The 20,636-nt window shown below is 34.9% G+C and overlaps 2 protein-coding genes across 5 annotated transcripts; one reads left to right on the forward strand and one right to left on the reverse strand.

Annotated features, from left to right (window-relative positions):
- The first annotated feature begins 363 nt into the window (after positions 1-363).
- LOC101218021 lies at positions 364-2,342 on the forward strand. Its single transcript, XM_004151924.3, has 4 exons — positions 364-809; positions 1,180-1,354; positions 1,539-1,632; positions 1,718-2,342. The coding sequence occupies exons 1-4, from the start codon at positions 442-444 to the stop codon at positions 2,032-2,034; spliced, it is 954 nt and encodes a 317-aa protein (XP_004151972.1). The 5' UTR covers positions 364-441; the 3' UTR covers positions 2,035-2,342.
- Positions 2,343-2,496: 154 nt separating this feature from the next.
- LOC101217782 (mRNA cap guanine-N7 methyltransferase 1) lies at positions 2,497-12,610 on the reverse strand. 4 transcript variants are annotated; one of them, XM_011653151.2, is made up of 17 exons: positions 12,451-12,610; positions 12,332-12,369; positions 12,188-12,243; positions 12,035-12,087; positions 11,098-11,175; positions 10,746-10,882; positions 10,567-10,635; positions 10,417-10,488; positions 10,160-10,261; positions 9,841-9,897; positions 9,434-9,572; positions 5,534-5,598; positions 5,377-5,427; positions 5,192-5,254; positions 3,076-3,199; positions 2,940-3,001; positions 2,497-2,859 (listed from the first exon to the last, which is right to left on the reverse strand). In XM_011653151.2, the coding sequence occupies exons 5-17, from the start codon at positions 11,171-11,173 to the stop codon at positions 2,764-2,766; spliced, it is 1,113 nt and encodes a 370-aa protein (XP_011651453.1). In that variant the 5' UTR covers positions 11,174-11,175; positions 12,035-12,087; positions 12,188-12,243; positions 12,332-12,369; positions 12,451-12,610; the 3' UTR covers positions 2,497-2,763. The 4 variants fall into 4 exon arrangements, with proteins under 4 accessions (XP_011651453.1, XP_031738161.1, XP_004151971.1 ...); XM_031882301.1 differs by having other exon boundaries at positions 12,035-12,092; XM_004151923.3 differs by lacking the exon at positions 12,332-12,369.
- Between the last annotated feature and the right edge of the window lie 8,026 nt (positions 12,611-20,636).

Raw genomic sequence — 20,636 nt, forward strand, 5'->3', positions numbered from 1 at the left:
ACCAATTCATTTAAAAATTTAAAAGTTTACTAAAAAATGATATACTAATGGGTAAAAATAACCAAAATTGAAAAACAAAATTGAAAATACATAAGATTAAGGAATATTTGAAGATGTAGGTGTAGAAATAGGTGGATGAGTTGGGAGTGGTTTGGATGCATCTTGTTCAAATATTTTATGAATAAGATCTAAACATCAAAATTACTGTCTTCGCTTATTTATTATTATTATTATTTTTTATATTTTCATTAAAATTTGAGATAATCCGACGGTCCGAAGAGCTTTGTGGAAGGAGGCAAATTTGATTGGTTTTGAGTAAGAACTCCGCGATGCATCTTATTTTTCCTCCATTTCTTAGAAAAAAATACGTTTATTTAATTTGCAAACGATCAATTCTCTCTCGTTGTAGATTCAGGTCAGGCAATCCGATATCATCACGCCATGGGTGGAGGAGAATTCGTTAGGGCAGCGACGAAGATGGCCGGAGCTGGAGCCGGAGCCGTTAACGCCGGTCTCCGAGGATCATCGGCTGTGCCTCAGTTTGGGCAATTGCTTCGCACCGCCTCGAAACCCTCCTCCGTTTACCTCGGATCGTCTTCTCCAGTTCCACCGTCCAAGGCCACCCCCGGCGCCGAGGTGGACGTTGTCCATAAACCAACGTGGGAGTTCGATGACTGGGAATTTGCTAATTTCGAAAACGATATGGGCATGGATTCTGTTGGATTTAAACCGAGGATTGTATTTGGGGCGGTTCCCAGTTTCGAAGAAGCGAAGGAAGCTACAACGGAGGTGAAGGAGGCTTTGGATAAGTATGCCGTTAATTTCTATTCTCCTGATTTTTGTTTAAATCAATCAATGAATGGTTCCGTTCTGTGCTCTGTGATTTGAAATCTAACTTAGTATCGAATTGGCTCGTTTCCATTTCATTTGGTTGTGAATGGTATGCATAAATTGGACGTAAAATTTATTAAAAACCTCAACATATAATCGAAGGAAGAAGTGTGTTTATTTGTCATTTTATTGGGTTTTTCTCATTGTTTTTTTGTCACACGCTGTTGTTATTTTACCCGGAAAATCCATCTGGAATCCTTGTGTGTTCTTTGAGATTGTTGCTTCCCATTCAAAATCATGCTCCTGGGGTTAACTTGTTGCTGATTTTTTTTATTGATTTTGTTTCAGGGTATACTTGTCTTCTTCACCAGAATCTGATGGATCGAATATGATTGTCCCTATAAACAGGAAAATAGAATCCGTGTCTTGTTTATCTAATGAGACAAGTTTACAGTCGCAGACTTCGGTGCCTCAGCATGCAATTCAAGCGTTTAAACTGCTCAAGGAAAGTGCTGAAGCTCAGGTAATTTAACTGTTGAACTTCTATATTGCTTTTCTTCCACCAAAAGATACTTCGAAATATGAATATCAATTTATTTGGCTAGTATCACGTAGTTTGTGCAATAGTCCATATGTTTGGCTTATTCAATTAGAAGTTTGATCTTCAGAGTTTTAACTCTCATTTGAATATGTTTTCTTCTGTTCAGACTGTTGTTGCCTCAATTGCCTCCGACCCAAATGTGTGGAATGCAATGTTAGGCAATGAAGCTCTTAAGAGCTTCTTGCAATCATATCAGACCAGTAAGACTTTGCTCATTGTTAAATTTGGTTTGAGAGAGAAAAAAATGGACACTTCTCTAATGACATACGATTGTACCTTTTGCAGACAAGATTGTTGAGTATCATGAATTACCTGAGGGGGTTGAAGAAGCACCAGTTAGCTACAGGGTCGGTGAGCAGCCGCAAAATGAGTCGACAAATGGCTTTCAGAAGATGCTAGAAAATATTAAAACTTCGATTGACGACGTGCTGACTAAGGCATCCAGTTTCATTCAGATAATATTTGGATCCTCACCAGCTGAAGTTTCTGGACGAAATAACGAAGCAACCTCTGGATTTTCCACTGCAGAGATAGCAATGGGATCGTCAATTATGGGACTGGTTGTCATTGTCGTTGCTGTACTACTTGTGAAGCGAAGTTAGATGTCCAACTATGGTGTTCTTTCTAATAAATTTGTTGACATTTCAATCTGGGTCTCTTATTTCGTTCTGTTAGTCTGGAACATATTAATTTGAATCCAACGTGATGGAAGGAATCAGTGTAATTATTAGTTATTGCGCGTTTGTTTTTGGTAATTGCCGACTTTTATACATGTGTTGTAAATCATACATGATGGAAGGAATAGGTGTAGTTATTAGTTATTTGCGCTTTTGTTTTTGGTAATTGCTGGCTTTTATACATGTGTTGGGCGTTTTCGTATATGTAATGTAACACGTAATTTTAGTTTGAACGTTGATATAATCTCAAAAGAAGATGTACCTGAATTTTTATTTGAGTTTTCAGTTGAGATTCATCAATTTTAACTTGCTGAAAACTTAAAAAGATACCAATTTATCCACTCCTTTGAATGTGCTGTGTAAGAACTTTGAGAAGGCAAAAAGTGATAGAAGCAACAAATTTTCTACTATAAATATACAGTCTTTTTCTTTTTCTTTATCGGAAGTTGCAAGGCTGTTCAATCTTACATTTTATTGTTTGTTATAAAGATACAAAATTGATCAGCAGTATTCTACAGTTTGAAAAAAAAGAAACCAGAGAGAGAGAGAAGGATGATTCGGGGTGCTGAACTCAATTGCTTCCATTTAGGAAAGCTTCTTCACCCAGATCCCTTGCCATTCTCCATGAGAAGCTCAGGAGAGGACTTGGATGAATTAATCGGTTGAAATGTACATTATGTTCTCCTTTCCTATTTGCATTTGCCCCCTGTATCTTCTATTTGGTGCCTGTGTCCTGTCGGGTTGGCCTCGCTGATAAACAGACGGACACTCACATCAATACTAAAAAGTCATTCTAATAGTGAACCACAAACACAAGACTCAGATGATACCTTTCTCAAAACAAAGGAAAGGTACAGATATGCCACTTCCCACTCGTCCGGAGATAATGTACCTGCATTCAAAATAAGGCAAGAATGAAAATCTCTATTATACAAAAGACCCCATTCCATAGAGCGAATAACTTACTTTGATCTTGGTTGCCATCACCCAAGGCGCCAAGTCGTCGCATTAGATCCACGAATTCTGGTTTTTTCAAGTACTCGTGCACAAATTCATGCGAGTTCTTGACAAAAACCAACTCTAAGTCATACTGCACGTTTTTAAGACGAGAAATAAACTCAACATGTAAAGAATAAAAAGTTCAAATAAAACAAACTCCCATAGGAAACAAAAAGAGCAAGCTATCAATCGAAAAAGAAACTTCCAAAAATAAAAGAAACAAAATAAAGCAATAAATGAGCAATTGCATTGAAGAAACAGAAAAAATCATGGAAGCAAAGCCATGACACCAAAGAATAACTTAAGTTAGACCAACGAAAAGAACAATCAGCAGCAAAACCACGAAGAGAGATGTATGACAAACCAGATATGACGAAGGGCAAAAAGTTGAAAGCAAACCCGAACTTAAACAGGGAACATCACACAAGTTAAAAAGATATAGAAAGGTCCACAATAATATCTTTAGAGTTTTATGGAGCTTCAAAAATGTCGTGTTTGGCACTGACAGCACAGGGATATTTCCCTCCAAAATAGGTGAAGGCTATAGGGATCTTCAGAGAGGAAATCAAAGATCCATCCATAATCTGAATTTACTAAAAAGTGGATCAGTCACTGCCATCCGAAAACCCTCTTATATGATGACATTTTAGGAAACAATTCTATTGGTTGGAAAAATAAAACCTTGTGAAAGCCGAAAGGTGATGAATCCCCACTGAAAGCTCTTGAGAAAATCCCACAGAAGCTGAAAAATCTCTTGGACAAACTCAATTCTCAGCAAAAATTAAAGATGGAAACAACCCACCAAGAAAATCTAGCAGTGAGTAAATCAGATTCACTGCTTTCCACTACACATACAACAAAATTTCCCAGAATGGGATCTAGATTCGTCCTCATTTGGGAAAAAACCACAGATTATATTCTACTTCAATGCTGACAAGTTACAAACCAGCAAATCTAGTGTTTGAGAAGAACATTTTCCCAAAATACCAAGAGCTTCACTGCAATTGCGACTCCAAAATCATAAAAGTAAGTCCCTGGAATGCAATGTAATCCAGCCCTCCACAATCATTGACCATTTCAGCCTTGTTATGATGGAAATTAACAATTTTCTGCCACCTTCCCCTTTCACTAAGCCTCTCAACAACGTAGCAGAGTGATTTGTTTGCCAAAAAAGGACTGACAAGAGAATCAACTAAAGTGAACCGTCAGATTAGAGCTTGAGAAATCTCTCTCCAAAAATGAATTCCATCTGAGCTTAAGAACCTCCTTTTCTTTTTGAAACCAATAAGACTTGAGGTTGGAATTCCATCCCCTTATACATGGAAACAACAGAATTCAAACTTTGTGACTAGGCTGGAGGCAAACTCCTTGCACTTCAAATCTTCCCAACTTATTTCAGTCGGGCTTGCCCCTGGAAAATGACTGATTCCCCACAGCTCAAATACTCTAGCAAAGTCTTCTTGTTCATTTCATAAAAAACTAACCATCTCTTTTTGTTGATTCCAAAGGCACCACAATGCTTCTCCAACCCCTGCTCATGGAGATGGCAATGCGTTCAACTCTGACCAAATTGGTTGTACCTTTTAATTAAATGGCAAATTTCCGCATCTACCCTATCTTGTCTGAAGAAGTTTGCTTCCAATGGGAATTGCAAAAGATCAACAATTTCCTCTTCAAACCATTTAAGATCATTGCTTTGAAGTATGAAAGCTGTGATTAACTCTTCTTTCATCCAAATTGAAATTACCAGTAACAAACCGAATAAAAAAATCTCTATTTTTCACACTGCAACTACTTAACATTAACCAGGCTAACAAAAATTGAAGAAACCGCTAACACATATTTGACTTGCCTATAGTACACATTTATTAGTTCAAAGAAACAAATTTTTTATGTGAACAAAGCAGATTAGCCTTTCTTATAAGAAGAACAAAGCAGAAAAGCATTTGAGAGTTCATTATCTGGAAACTAAACATAGTTGTCTTACGAGTAGAGAGAGGGCAAGAAGAAAAAATGTTTCATAAAAATATTTGTCAAGTTTTCTTGCTCTGCAAGACTTTCAAGTTTCAAGATAAGCCATTACCTCTTCAGCCAACGATTTGAAAACATGAAATGGGACAATCCACTCGGGGCAATCAACAGCATCCTGGAACAAGAAGATATCTCCAATATAAAATAAAATCAAAGAAACATAGCCAAGAGGCTATGAACAGTCACCTCTAAGGAAATGGAGCAATCCAACAACTGCAACACCAATATATTAGGTACCTCTAGATGAAACAAGTACTTTATACCAAAGGGGCTGGAAGCATTAAATTTCTGAACCAAGCAAAAGTGAATAAATGTCAATCGCAATCTCAAGAAAATAGCTAAATCCTATATTAAAGCAGGGAACCAGTTACTAAATGGATTTGTCAGCTTTCACCTTTTCAGCATATTCTTCATCAAAGCGTATCCAATAGACGCTATTTCCAAACATCAAGCCTTGAGCTGCATATTCATAACCAAAAAACATATCTGGTCAATAATGTCTTCACACACACATAAAAGAAAACCAAACTTTTATTGAAAATTGTGAAAGAATGTATGAGGATATACAAAAATACAATCCCACCAGAAGTAACCGCAACACTAATTACAATTTACAAAGAACACCAACCCAAAAGAATGAGCTCAACTTGGTAATTACCAAAATCCCAATTAACCAACAGTATAACAATGAGTTCAATATAACCAATTCTAAAATTCATCTCAAATAGAGTTGAAGTGGAACTACAAAGGAGTACATTCTATGATGTAAATTCAAAACATAGAGAACCACATCACATCACAATTTATCAAGTCTGGTATAGTAAGAGCTCATCTCAAAACAACCAAAAAGAGAGGTAAAGGTAGCATACGAATCTTCTCATAGCAGATGCTTTGGATTTGATTCAGAAGGAAAACATTTTTCCTCCCTTAGAACTTGGCCTTAGTTTTGTTTGTCTCAAGCTTCAAAATATTAACTTCCGCTTTGACAAATAAATACTACTTACCTTACAAGTCATTAGGTTTTTTTTAAAGGAAACAAGTCTTTTCATTAATATAATGAAATGAGACCAATGCTCAATGTACAGAGAACTGTACAAAGAGCTAAATCTATAAAAAAAAATCCGGAATCCATATACATACTAACAAAATGAGGACCAAGAGTTTAACAAACTCCAAACAAGGCAGAAAAACAATCAAAACAGTAACTGAAAAAACAGTCAATACAAATGAAATGTTAGGAAAGGAAACAAAAGTACTTCAGAGAACCATAACCATGAATGAAGTAATCTTTGAAGAGCTTGAGGCAGATGCATCTCAAGAGGACAAAGGAGAGAGCTGAGCTATCTTGAAACCAACTAAGAACATCTGATCTTTTTAAAGAATCATTAAGTACACGAGCTGACAAACTGCTACCATGACTTCTTAAACACGACTAAAGAACCAATCTTGAGGAGAATATATCTAAGCCTTAATTGAAAGGAAAGGCCAACATTTTCTGATGACAAAACTTCCAGAAAGTCTCGCTCAAGGATGACTAGTGAAGTGGCTTCTTCTTGTTAAAACCCCTAAAGCACGCCTTCTTCTAGCTCTTCATTGCTTACAGTTACACAAATAGTCAGCACACCCAACATGGTTTTTTATAACTCAAGTCATTAGGTTAGTTATACTGGTATTTATGCACTTTTAATTCTTCGACAGTGGCATATATTAATATATGTATATTAATCCCTAGTTATGAGTAATGGCTAAGGATTTCAAGGGCATTAACCTGGATCACTTCTCTGGCATCGTCAGTTTGCAAGATCCATGTGGATTTGCTACATATGCAGGAGTTTGACGTTCAAACAGCTGACCAAAGGGATATTTGTGTGATGATGGGAGAGTTTCGAGAAAGGTGGGTTGTTGTAGTTTGCTAGGGTGTGTCATGTGCTGTGGGACATTTGGGGGATGAGAAATGATAGGGTGTTTAGAGGTTTGGTCCTTAGTGAGCTTTATGTGTCGCTTTGGGCTTTGGATTTGATGCTTTTTTTCTAATTGTTCAATAGATAATACCCTATTTAGCTGGATATCCTTTTTTCTTTTTATTTAGGGTGGGGGGTTTATCTAGTAGGCTTGTTTTTTTTAGGAAAAATTGCACAAACCACTCATGAATTGAGGTCTGTTACAATTACACCCTTAAAGTTTTCACTTGACCAATTAGTCCTCTATACTTGAGTTGCAATACACCCCTTGTGTTAGTTGATGTGCAGTTAGCAAAGGGCAAGCTTGTGAATTTACATATCTATAAATAGGATAAAAGTCATGCTAAAGAGAGTTGGAGGTGTAGGACCAGCGGCAGTCCTGGGCCATTGCAGTAGTGGCAACAACACTCTTGTAGCAAATTCAGCTGCGTTTGGCCAGAAAAGGTGGAGAAGGAGAATGAAGAAATTGCTTTGAAGAGAGAAGAGAGAGAGAGTTCAAAGGTGCAAAAGGAGAAGGAAGAAAGAACGAAGAAATCACTGAAGTCTTCAATCACATCAATTTGTGCATCTAACTTCCCAGTTCCACTTTGTATATCTCAATTCCGGTGAACTTCTGGGTTTTAGTGTGTTGATCAAATTTCTTTGACCAAATTGACACTGGCAGCCATAGAAATTGTGGGAAAAAATTACAAACTCCTGGGTTTTAGTATAAATGAGAAAATCTTATGATAGCTGAAATTGAGATTTTTCTTTTCTTTTTTTTATAAGAAGCAGAGAAATTTATATATATATATAACAATAGGTAGAAAACAGCCAAAGGGCGAGGGGTCAAGAAAACCCTTCAACAAAAAACTAAACATTAAGTGTCTTCCAGTTGTTTATAATCATGAGAAGGTTGTAATTACAAAACAACTTTGTGTAGTTTGTTTACCACCAAGAGGCCATATGCTGAACAAGAGTCCAAAAAGAATCAAAAGAGTTAAACTCATCATCGAACACCCTACAATATTGAGAAAAATCTTACGATAGCTGAAATTGGCTTTCTATATTGATTTTATTTGCCAGAAAAAGAAAATATTGTCAAGTTCTGTTCCAATGTTGCAACTCCAGCAAGACTTTTAGTTTCACTGTAGATGTCAATGGGCAGTTTTCTTTCAGTTTTGGCTAACTCGATCAGGAATTTGAAGTTGCTTCAAGTTCCACTGCCACTGCTGTCTCGTCCTTCATTAATTTACGATGTTTGCCAATGAGGGGTCTCTGATGACACTTCTCCATAAACTTGATTCTATTTTGGTTTTATTTTATTTTATAGACATGGTAATTGACATGATGGCCTTTTTCTCATTGAACCTCAACAAACACAAGTGGCTTATTGCAACACTTGATAAATTATAAGGGGCTAATTGATCAAATTAAAACTTTAAGGATACGTTTGGGGGAGGGAATGAGTTATGGGGGAAAAGGATTATGATAATCCTAGGATTATAATAATCCTAGTGTTATGATAATATGTGTTTGGGGTTAGTGTTATTATTGGTAGTGTTATGGTAATATGTGTTTCGGGGAAGGAATATGAATGGTAGTGTTACGATAACATGTGTTTGGGGGAAAGATTATTGTTGTAGTATTATGATAATATGCGTTTGGGGGAAGGGTTATTATACCATGTGTTTGGAGGGAGAGTTATGAGTGTAGTATTATGATAAGATGAAGTAGGAAAATTTGTAGGATAGTTTGTAGGGTTGTTTAATCCTAATCCTCAAAAGTGGAAACCCTTGGCCCAAACAAGGTTTGGGCCATAATCCTTTGCCTAATCCCCCTAAATCCCCACCCCAAACACACCCTAAGGGTTAACAAACCCATAGTTCAAGGGTGGTTTGTGCAATTTCCCTTTTTCATGCCCTTGTATTCTTTCATTTTTTTTCTAAACAAAAGTATTATATATGTGTGTGTGTATATATATATATAAAATATAAAATAATAAAAATACTATTTCAAGGACATTAATGTTCTCTTGTTCGTTAAAGTTAACGAATAACTTCGGTAGTAAGAAACATAGGGTGTGAATGATGAATGATGAATGACGATTGACATCATGAGAAACCAAGGTACAACAAATAACTTAATATATTAACATCTCCACTTATATGAACTACAACAACGCCCATGTCCATAGATTAGTTCTTATTTGGACCAAACATTTCCAATGCTAGATGATTTAATACAATGAAAATCTTATTATATTGTGTATTTATGTCATTCCCAGAAGAGTTTGGGACAGCTATGGTATGTGATATACGAGATGAAAAGCTGGAACATTAAAACAAGAATACCTTCTCTAAGCTTTTTGACAATCACATTAGCATCTGGCATGGTTCCAATGAGAACACCTCCTGGGCGGAGAAGAGCTGATATATTGGCTAAGGCACGTCGTGCACGAGCCTCAGTAGACCAAGAATAATGCAATGCAAACTGCAAGTTTTAATTTCAACAGAAGGTTGAGGATTTGTTTGAATAAACTCTTGTGGAATCTACTGATCTTTCTCCAATTGCATAAATTTTCTATAAGAACTACATGTATGGGTAGAAACATCCATCCATCTGGCTCATATTTCAATTTGAGTGAGTTTATGTTGTTGTTCAATAGGTTTGGACGATGCTAGTTGTGAAAGATCTAATAGTGAAAGCAGATACCAAACTTTAACTGACAAGAAGGGCATAAATCTTTGAAATCGCTCACCTGGCAACTGCAAATGTCAAATGGAGCATCATCTGCTAAGACATGATCCAGCCTTGCCTAATAGGCCAAATTCCCAGGTCAATTGAACAGTATTCAACAAAAATTATAATCATATTCACACTATGTTTTTTTCATAGAATCATATTAACATATGTTAGGTGAACAGTTAATTATGATATCCATTTTTCAAAAGCACCGACTGAACTGATCGGTGATCACTATAATGGCCAGTACTACATCGAAAAGCTCAACAGTAAGGAAATCAGGGGCACAGAGAAAGGAGAGGACTTCAATTCACTGGCATTTTAAGTTTCACTACCTCATAACAATCTCCACATATTAGCCGGGCTGGAAATGAGAACTTTTTACGACGCTGATGATGGTCGGCGTCACCATTGTAACGAGTACGGCAGTCTTCTATCTGAAATAAGACACCATAAAGACCTTAGGTAACTGATTCCATCACAAGGCAAGGCACAAACTTAAGTAAATAAGCGGACAACAATCCACGAAATTCTTTATTACTCTACTAAGAAGTTATGAAAACCAATGAAGCAGACTAGATTTTCCACTTACTGATCCTTCGGCTATATCGATGCCAACATAATAACCAATTCTGGCCTTATCCCATTTGATAAGATCACCACCCTAGCAAGTGCAAAAGAAAAGAGTTCACAACTCAGAAGGGAAGTATAGCAACACTTATAGATTAAAGAGATCCATTACCTTCCCACAGGCAAGATCAAGAACAGCATCACCTCGGCGAGCATAAAGCTGAACCAAGACACTTTTAATCTATCCAGTAAGAACAAGCCATGAACAAACCATTAAGATAATATAGGATTGAGAATCAAACATATGGTTGAAAAATATATATTATATACTAATTAAAATACAATACATACCCAATTGTTAAGTTTCTTCAAATGGATGATAACACTAGCTTCTCGCTCTTCCAAAGTTTGATTCGTCCTAGCACTGTAATGTTCAGCAACTTTCCGAGCAAAAATCTTGGTGCTTTCATCTTCGAACTCAGCATCACCTATAAAATGAAAACCACAGCAATTACAGTAAGCCTAAACTTGAAATACAACAAACTATCTATGTTATACCACTATCAATAGGCCAAACAAGCTGAAAGTAAACCCATGTGAAAAAATATCACAAGAACATATCCAAAAAGAGCAAAAACTTATTTGTAAAATCTGAAGAGTAGCACAAACTGAAACCATATAAGAAAATCAATTAGAATGGCACCTTCTGGATTGTACTTGGGTCTGGATTGTGGAGGCCCCAAAGATGCTGATGGAGATTCTGAGTATCCTCGTTTCATAGCTACAGAGGGAAAGAAAGAACCGGAAGTCCACTTACTGTAGATTATAATTCAAATACGAAATAAAGGAGGTTGTTTTTCTTTTTCTTATAATCTTTTGGGCAGCAAGACAACTGTTGCTTTGGTAACATCTAGCTACCATGGACCCCTGAGTCATCTGGAAACAGAGATACTGTTGTTGGTGTAATACTATGTCTTACTATTCAAATGTCAATTATAACAACACAACTACTTAGGACCTAAAAAAATACAGATATGGATACACCATGATGTGGACACAGCACCACGTCAGTTTTTTAAAAATCTAGGACACAGACACGACATTCTCCGCTTTCATGCATTAAAGTCCCTGAACATTCACTGTTTTCGTGCAATTACATCATGCAAGAAAAGGAGGGAAACTAAATAACATTTAATGATTCTTGTGAGTAGTCACACATGCATAAAGTCATACATGGAGAAATCAATTCCCAATATGGTACAACATAACAGATTTTTTCATTCAGAAATATCACATCCTCCACTAACATGATATATATACACTGTTGCATTCGCTTCACATAATAATCATGCCATTCACAAATTATTGGCGTCTACAATTCAAGGCATTCAAAAATCATGGCCATTCCAATTCATGGCTATTCCAAACATTCACATCGAATGTACCATAAACTCCCAACCGTCCCCCCAAGGCATTCCAACAATAAAACTACTTGCCTTAAAATTCAAAGCCAACTTACAATTAAATATCTCCACAGCTTAGGGAACCCCCGTCCAAATCATAAAACACAAACCAAAAATAAACTCCGATATGATCTAACTCGTATGGTAAAACCACCTTAAAATCCTAAAACCACTTACCCAAACCGTTCTTGATCCCGATCCTTCTCAAATCCTCCAATAATGTTTCAGGCCTAAGCTTAACGCAAAAAATAAGAGTTAGAAGCCCAAATTAAAAAAAAAAACATGGTGAAATAAAAAGGGAACGGAGCCTAAGAGCTATGAGAGATTCACCGAAAAAATCTAATCACGTGCTGGACGCCGTACCAATCTCCTTCCCAATCACGAATCTAGGACCAATACGTAGTGGGCAGATTAGATTAAGCTAAGTAAGTTGTGGGTAATCAAGAAGCAACAAGAAACCCAAATTAAAATCACCAAAACTCCTATTCACTGCTCAGCGGCTGGCGGCGGCGCTGTGACAGAGAAGAGAGTGAGAAAAGGGAAGGAAAATCGGTAGAGAGAGAGAATTCCAGGGAGTGAGAGGGAGAAACTACCGTCGAATTGAGAGAGGAGCGACGTGCGGTGGAGGCCACGGCGGCGCTGGCGTGTGTGAAGAAGAACTGAGAGGGCCGAGGGGAGAAAGGAATCGGGGAGAGAGAAAGAGAGCGAGAGAGTGATGGAGGTGGAGGGTGGATGGTTTGTTCTTAAAATTAACCCCTCCATGTTGGAAAATAGCTAAAACTATATCATTTTTATTATTAAAAAAAATGGTTATTTTTCATGAATATAACAAAAATCAATAAAAATACTTATTTAATATTTCACTTTTATCCTTTCTTTTTCATCTTCTTCTCCAATTGTTTTTCCTTCTTCCGCTGCAATTTTTCTTTAATATCTTTTTGAAATCATGATCTTTTTTCGATCAATCATAAATCTTGTATTATTCTTGTTTTAAAGTGTTATTTAGTTTAAGATCATGTATCAAATATAAAAGACGATTTTGATTAAAAATTGTTGGGATATTGGTACATGATCATTTAGATTTGACTAGACAATAGTGTACCAAATCTACCAAGATTGTATACCAAATATATTATGCGCGAGTGGCCAATTAATCTCGTGTTAACTTTGGCTTTTTTGGTATTTTTGATTTGGACATGTGGGCTTTTTCGTTTTCGAAATTGTCCTATATAATGTAAATATTTTGTATGTTTGTTATATTTTTAAAAATATCCTTAAAATTTATTAGAAAAATTATATGAAAAATTAAAAAGTAGATTTTTTCCAAGAAGGGAACACTTTATTATAAAATCATCAAATACGTATTGTATGACATGGATTTTTTAATAATGTTTTTTAAAAAAAGTAATCTAAAAAATAGAGTAGGCGAAGAAGTATTCTAAAAATAGAGTTGTGAAGTTGTAGACTAGGTACACGACAAGACATTTAAAGATATTGTAAAAACGTTAGTGTTCGAGATGGTCTACCATCGATATTGTATTTGTCATGTTGCTAACAACTTCAATACAAAATACAAATTCAAACAACTAAAAAATTTGGGGTTAAGGCAGGTAATCAATATGAAAGGTGCAAGTTTGTAAAGAGCATAAAAGAATTGAAACAATTGAACCCTAAGGGGGTGTTCGAGCGCAGAGTGGGTTATTATAATTTGTGGTTATATTAGTCTGTGGATTATGATAATATGTGAGTTATTATAGTTTGTGTTTGGGGTGCAGAGTAATATAGTCAAGATTATTATAATCTATGTTTCGGGTGCAGATTATTATAGTTTATGTTTGTGGTGCATATTATAATTTAGGTTATACTATATATCTCTATTTTTTTTAATTGATTTTATTAAATCTTGTTAATTAGGTTTTTCATTTAATAAATTTAGCTTTAATCTCCATAAATTAATTTCCTTGTTTGTTTAGATGATCATGTTTGAAATTATGTTACATATACATCCCTATAAATCGTGAAATGATTTATTAATCGATCACTTTATGTTAGTAATGAAATTTTTTAGATTAGTAATGAAATACTTTTATGTTCTAACTTTTCTTTATCTTGGTTTTTTTTTAAAGAATTTGCACAACGGAACCTGGCCCTATTACTTCTATTCAATTGTATCAACAATCGTCTCATCACTCACAATCTATATGGGATAATTTCTCTATTGTGACTTTAAGTTGTCAGAGGAGAGAGGTAGCATCCCAGCGCACTATCCCTTTTGATCAGCGTATTGCGGTGTACATGTAGAGGATGTTATGAATTTCTTGGGGTCTCAAATTGGATTCATGCAATTGGATTGGTACCTCATTATTACTTTACTAAAGAGGTGGAGACTGAAGATCCAAACGTTTCATATGCATTGTGCATAATACATTATCATGTTGCCTGTTGCAGGATCATTAATGTATAATTGGAAACAAGTATGTGAAGATTTCTTAGGAGTTCTATCACATGATAACATGAAAAGTTTGTTGAGTTTTATTTTCTAAAACATGTAGATAGTAAATGTAATACATTGACCGTTATGAATAAAAAATGTTATTGTATTATAATTTCAATAAGCATTATTGATTATATTATTAATTTTGTCTCAATAATCTAAATCTAATAAACTAGCATCCTAAGTTGTTTGATGAGTCTTGAATAGTATGTAGAGACATACATGGATCAATGTTCGAGTTACAACGTAAAATATCTTTAGTATAGGAATAAAGTTATCTTGGTAACATTATGGATACGACTTACTTCGTATTTGATACAAACACAATGACCTAGCACATTCATGTAGGTGACATGCACGTGAGGGTATCCTATGTAATGAGTTTGCATAAGATCGGACCACGAAACAATAACCATTATATGGTAGCTATGTTAGCTAGTTAGGTTTCTATTTCATTAGGATGATCTAGGTAGCTTAGTCTTAATCCTGAGTGTATTATGAACTTTTGTTCGTAGGAATTGTCCTTTGATTTGTAAGAGTGAGAGTGGTCAGATTTTCGACTTAATATGCTTATCATTTTGAAGACAAAATCGAGTGGGTAGCTAAGAACGTAACCATACAAGATGGAATTCGCTCCTTTCCAACTTTAAGATAAGTAATGAGTGTTTCCTTAAATGGTGTCTCTAAGACTTGAACAAATGGCCCTACCCTCTCTATGGCATGAGAGGGGTTTCTGTTTAGTGGTTAGATCATAAACATATTGTTCATTAGAGGAGCACTGGTATTTAAAGACTAAAAGTAATGTAGGGGTAAAAAAGTAATTTAACCCAGTTGGTGTTACGAACACTTGTGGAGGTCTGAAGGACTAACTTATTGTTATTGGTCTATATTCATGGATACATAAATATATCTACAGTGAGAATAGTTCAGTTGTGAGTCTTTAGTGGAGTGTACACACAGTTAACGAATATCGATTAATGTGGTTAATGAATTTAGACAATTAATCTCATATTGTTGTAGCTTCTGATATGTAGGTTCATTAAGTTTTCTTCCTAGCTCGTAAAGAGTAATGAGATTTTGTTTGTATTGGTTGTAATTTGAAATGTTTAAATTTACTTTGAAAATTAATGTAACGTATATGGTGATAAATTATAATATAAAGTTTATATTTTAATTAAACTTTATATAAATTTAATTTTGGATATGATTCAAAATTAATTTATGAGAGAATAAAATATTTGAATGAATTCAAATATTAATTTAATGTGAATTAGATTCATATTAAAACTATAGGTTAAAATTTAATGTGTACATAATATACATATTAAAACTATAAGTTATTAAAGAAATTTATATTTGAATATAATTTAAATTTGGATTAAATTAAATATAAGATATTTAATTTAGCAATTAATTAATTGGAGAATTAATTAATAGTTTTATTTTATTTTATTTAATCAAATTCGATTTAACTAAATTAAAATTATAGAGTATGTGAGAGATATTTATTTAAATATGATTTAAATGAAATATTAATTAAATATAAGGAAAATTTTTTAAAATAGTAGATTTTACAAAATATTTACAACTTATAGCAAATTCTATCCTCGATAGTCATTAATATGCTATAGTGATAGAATCCAAAATTTTACTATAACTTGTAAATATTTCAATTTATTTTGTTATTTTTAAAAATGCCCCTAAATATAATTTAATTTTAAATTTATTTTAATATTCTTTAATTTAATTTAATTTAAATCAAATTGATAGGGAATGTAGGTGATCTCAATATTCTCTTTATCTCGCTCTTCTTTAGTCTGAAAAAAAGAGAGGTCAGTGTACGATAAGGGCTTCTGGTATTCTGCAATTCTCTCATAAAAAATTACTGTGTAAAATTAATTCATTTTTCAACTTTGGTTCCCACAAACGAAAATTTTCATTTTCAGAGAATAGTGAGGTCTCTAAATGATGGTGTCTCAAATTTGGTGTTTTAGCAAATACATGGTTGTCAACGAGAGTAAGTATTTTCTTTTCTATTCTCTCTATATATTTTTCAAAGCATGTTTAGCCTTAGTTTTTGTAGTTGATTTCCCAATGCATTGGTATTTTTAATAACCCAATTAAATTTGAGTTATGGTTCTATTTAAATTTACCTAATATTCTATTGGCTCGAAAGACTTATATCCAACCCCAACTCTTGAATTAGGTATATAATATCTTTGCTTTTGAAGCTTCTTTTGCATAGGGGAAAGCTCAAACCTTTCATCAAATATTTTCACTCTTTTAAGTTCAATACGAGTTGTAAAGTCATAACCTGTCTTTGCCATCAACTTATATGCTTTTGAGTCAAACCCCTAAGTTGTTCGTCTTTCTAGAAGGAATGCCTCTACACTTTTTTTCTCAAGTTTTTTTGTATCTCCAACATCTTGGTTAGGGGTGTGGTGAAACTTTCTTTTTAATATCTCAATGCTTCTGACCGTCAAGTTTTTTTAATATTCTGCAAACAGTTCTCCCTTCTTACGTCGAGATAAAGGAATATAGCGTAAAACAGGGGATCTTACATCTTTTTCTTGTGGGATTGCCATCTTTTCACTCTCTAGCACCTCAGAATTTGCTCGAGTCATTGGTTCATCATTTTCTTAGTCATTGAGTGTATCACCTTCATTTGAATTATTTGTCATGATCGTTATTTGCTCGAGCATAAAAGAGTCTTTGGCTACAGGAACTTCAGATGATATGACTTCCTTACATCATCATCTTTTGTGTAAAATTTGACATCAACAAAGTGCAACTTAGTCTCTAAGAATGACTTAGTGTTAGCATCAATCTTTCTAATTCTCTGTTTGTAAAATTTAAAATATCGATGGAGCGTGGAGGTTACTACTCCATTTTCATGTATCCACGGACGCCCTAATAACATCTTATAAGTGGTTCTTAAATCGATGACATGAAATATTGTGATTGCCTGCAAATCTCCTATGACGATCTCCAAACAAACAATGTCTATCACTCGTTGTGCTCCTTGATTAAAGTCATGAATCACCAATTTACTGCTTGATAACTCTTCAATATAGATACTCAACTGATTCATGGTTGATTTTGACAGAATTTTGATGGCGGAACCATTATGGATGAGAATTCGATTGAGCTTTTGCTCCCGAACATATTCTGACACAAATAAGGGCCAGTTGTGAAGCTTTAACCCAAGTAACAAGTCCTCATCACTAAATGTCATCGACGTACAAGAGAAATCACATGTCTTCATTTGCGATGTAGAAATAGTCGAGACGTCATCATTTTTTAATATCTCGATAGTTATAACTTTGATTCCTCGCATGAGTGACATAAGATCATTTATGCCAAAAGAAGGCAATTCCTCTGGCTTGGTAGTTGCTTCCATGAGATCTGATGGAGAAGCATTGTCCTTAGTCGTACTAACTGTGTGACATGAAACGATTTCAATTGGAAATTTTTTAGGGAAGAAATCCTTTTAGAGTTATTGGTTGTCATGGTCAAGGAAGTTCCTCACTTTCTTTAGTGATTGGTTGAAACCTTCTCGCATTCTTTCTTGTCTTTCTTCTTTGAAACTTACTCTTTAATGTGAATCATGTTGTTCCACTTGTTTCAAAAGGACCAATTACAAGATCTAAAGCATCAAAGCTTCAACAATCATTCATTCTTCATGTACAATAATGGATAGGGTCGGTTCACCATGAATTTCATGTGCCACATACTAATACAAGAGACGAAGGACCATTTGGAGATTTGAAGATAAATGTTTTCTCGATTGAAGTGGACTATGAGGTAGACATTAAGCTTCTTTGAAACCAACAATTTGAAGACCTCATGACTTACTTAATATCACATTTTTATTTGTTTTAATTTCACAAGTTAGGATAACTACCATTAATAACTTAATATTAAAGATGATGGTTGAAAATTAGTTGTTGGAAGATAAAAAATATTAGTTAATGTTTCAAAACCTTTTAGTATTTTTCATTAATTAGGATAGAACCTCTACAAGGCTATATAATGCATTTATCCTTTCATTTGTAAGCACAAGACCTTTGATGAATGCAATTTAAAATCACATTTTGAGAGTTTTTCCTTAATTTACAATTCTTATGATAGAATGCATGCGAGCCATTCAATCTAATCTTTATCAAGTTTGATTGTGGAGTGACTCAATTTAGAACAAGATTTCCAAATCTTGCTTCTAGATCTTCGATCTAAGAGGTAATTTAATCCTAACTTTCTCTTGGTTGATCTAAATTAGTATAAAGAGGTGTTAGTTTCTAAGGTTCTTGCTACGTTAATAGCTTGAACTTTTGGATTGAGGATTAGGATTGCCTTATCACTCTTTCTCTTGTACTCTTGGTAGGAACAAGATTCTTTTTTAGTAAAATTTTGTTTACGCTTCTTTCGATGCGTTACTAGTGTTCATCTCTCATCAATATCCTCTATCTGCTTTTCTTCTTCTTTGTAGCCAACAGTTTGGAGGTCATTATTTTGTAAGGCCTTTAATGAAAAATATATAATAATAGGGTCTAAAGATCTAAATTGGATCGGACTTCTTGTAGCAGGTAATCGGTCGTTTGAATGAATTATTACTGCGGTGTGATTTGTCTGTGCCACATCATCGAGATCTAGCTCAATTTTTTTGTTTAGAGCTAATTTTAGAATCAACTCCTTCAATACAAAACATTTCTCTACGGGATGACTGATGTCTTGATGATAGTTGCAATAATGGGGATCATTTACCCTCCTCATTTATGCAAGTCGTTTACATTCAGAAAGTTGAATGAGTTGCTTTTCCAATAGTTTCTCCAACTTAACAGGTAAGTTGAAGTCTGGAAAAGGATAAGCTTTTTCTTGTCTTTCTTTCAACGTTGGACATCTTTTTTCACCTTCATCTTGCCATTTTTCAACTTTATTTTCTTTGGAGACAAACTTTAAAGGGGTCATGTTGACGACCATAGCCTCCTTGGTAGCACCCTTCGATACCTTCTGGGTGCTCTTCACTTCTTTATTCTCTTTTCTAATTTCTGGAACCAACAAATCACTGTTCCCTCTATTAGCAATACTTAGCTCCATATCATGAGCTCTAATTGCTAACTCTTCAAAGGTGCGAGGTTTTATTTCCTGCAAGATGTACAGAAGTCCCCAATGCATTCCTTGAGTGCACATTTCTACTGCCGATAATTCAGTTAATCTATCTTTGCAGTCAAGGTTTAATGCTCTTCAGCGGTTAAGATAATCAACGACTGGTTCATCCTTTTATTGTTTGATGGCAGTTAGCTCTATAATGCTGACAATACGTCGAGTGTTGTAGAAAAGGTTGAGAAAGTCCATCTCAAGATACTCCAAACTATCAATGGATTCAGGCTTCAAGTCGGTGTACCAGTCGAAGGCGTTTCCTTTGAGAGTTCGGATAGACTATTTTACTAACAAATCTCCTCACGTACTAGCAGTTTCGCGTGTTTTGATGAAATGAGTAACATGTTGTTTTTGGTTGCGCTTCTCATCAAACTGTTGGAACTTGGGTGGCTGGTACCCGTTTGACATTCTCAGGCTGTCAATCCTCTTTGTATACGGCTTGGAATAAAAAGAGAAAGTTTGAGCAAGTGCACCATATTGTGTTTTGATGGAGTTTGCAATCATCTCTTGCAATTGCTGAACAAAATGCGTTGCAATTGAAGTCGAATTTTGTGGCTGAATTCTTGCATAATTACCTTCCCTTTGTCAATATTCTTGATGGTATGTGTGTGATTTGATTCAAAAACGCCACGACTCTCGATGAGATTCTTTAGAGATTCAATCTCGCAGTCCCTTTCTTCAATCGCCTTCATGATCATGTTAACCTTCTTTTTAAGCTCTGACATTCTATTTTCACTTGTATCCACGTCAGTCACCATAACTGACATTATATTTGGACGAGGTATCTTCACATTTGGGCATTCAGAAGATGAGTTGTGTTCGTCAATCACATGATTTTCTTTGATTACAATTCCACCTTTTGGTGGACTAGAGATTTGTTTTCAAATACTCTTTGTGACCACAATGGGTGGCATATCCTCATATGATTGAATTTTCCTTGAGCGACTACAAGTATTTGGCCACTTGCTGATGTTGCTTAGAGTTTTGGAAGTGTTGACTTGAGATGTCATGATTTCTTTAGATGTTCTTAAAAGAGTGAGAGATATGGAAGGTAGTGATTGTCCCACCAGGTGTGCCAAACTGTTCACACAGGATTTTCGAAAAAATGTAATTCGTGGAATTGAACTT

Source organism: Cucumis sativus, chromosome 3 (assembly GCF_000004075.3).
Source record: "Cucumis sativus cultivar 9930 chromosome 3, Cucumber_9930_V3, whole genome shotgun sequence".
In the NCBI taxonomy this organism is placed as follows: Eukaryota; Viridiplantae; Streptophyta; class Magnoliopsida; order Cucurbitales; family Cucurbitaceae; genus Cucumis; species Cucumis sativus.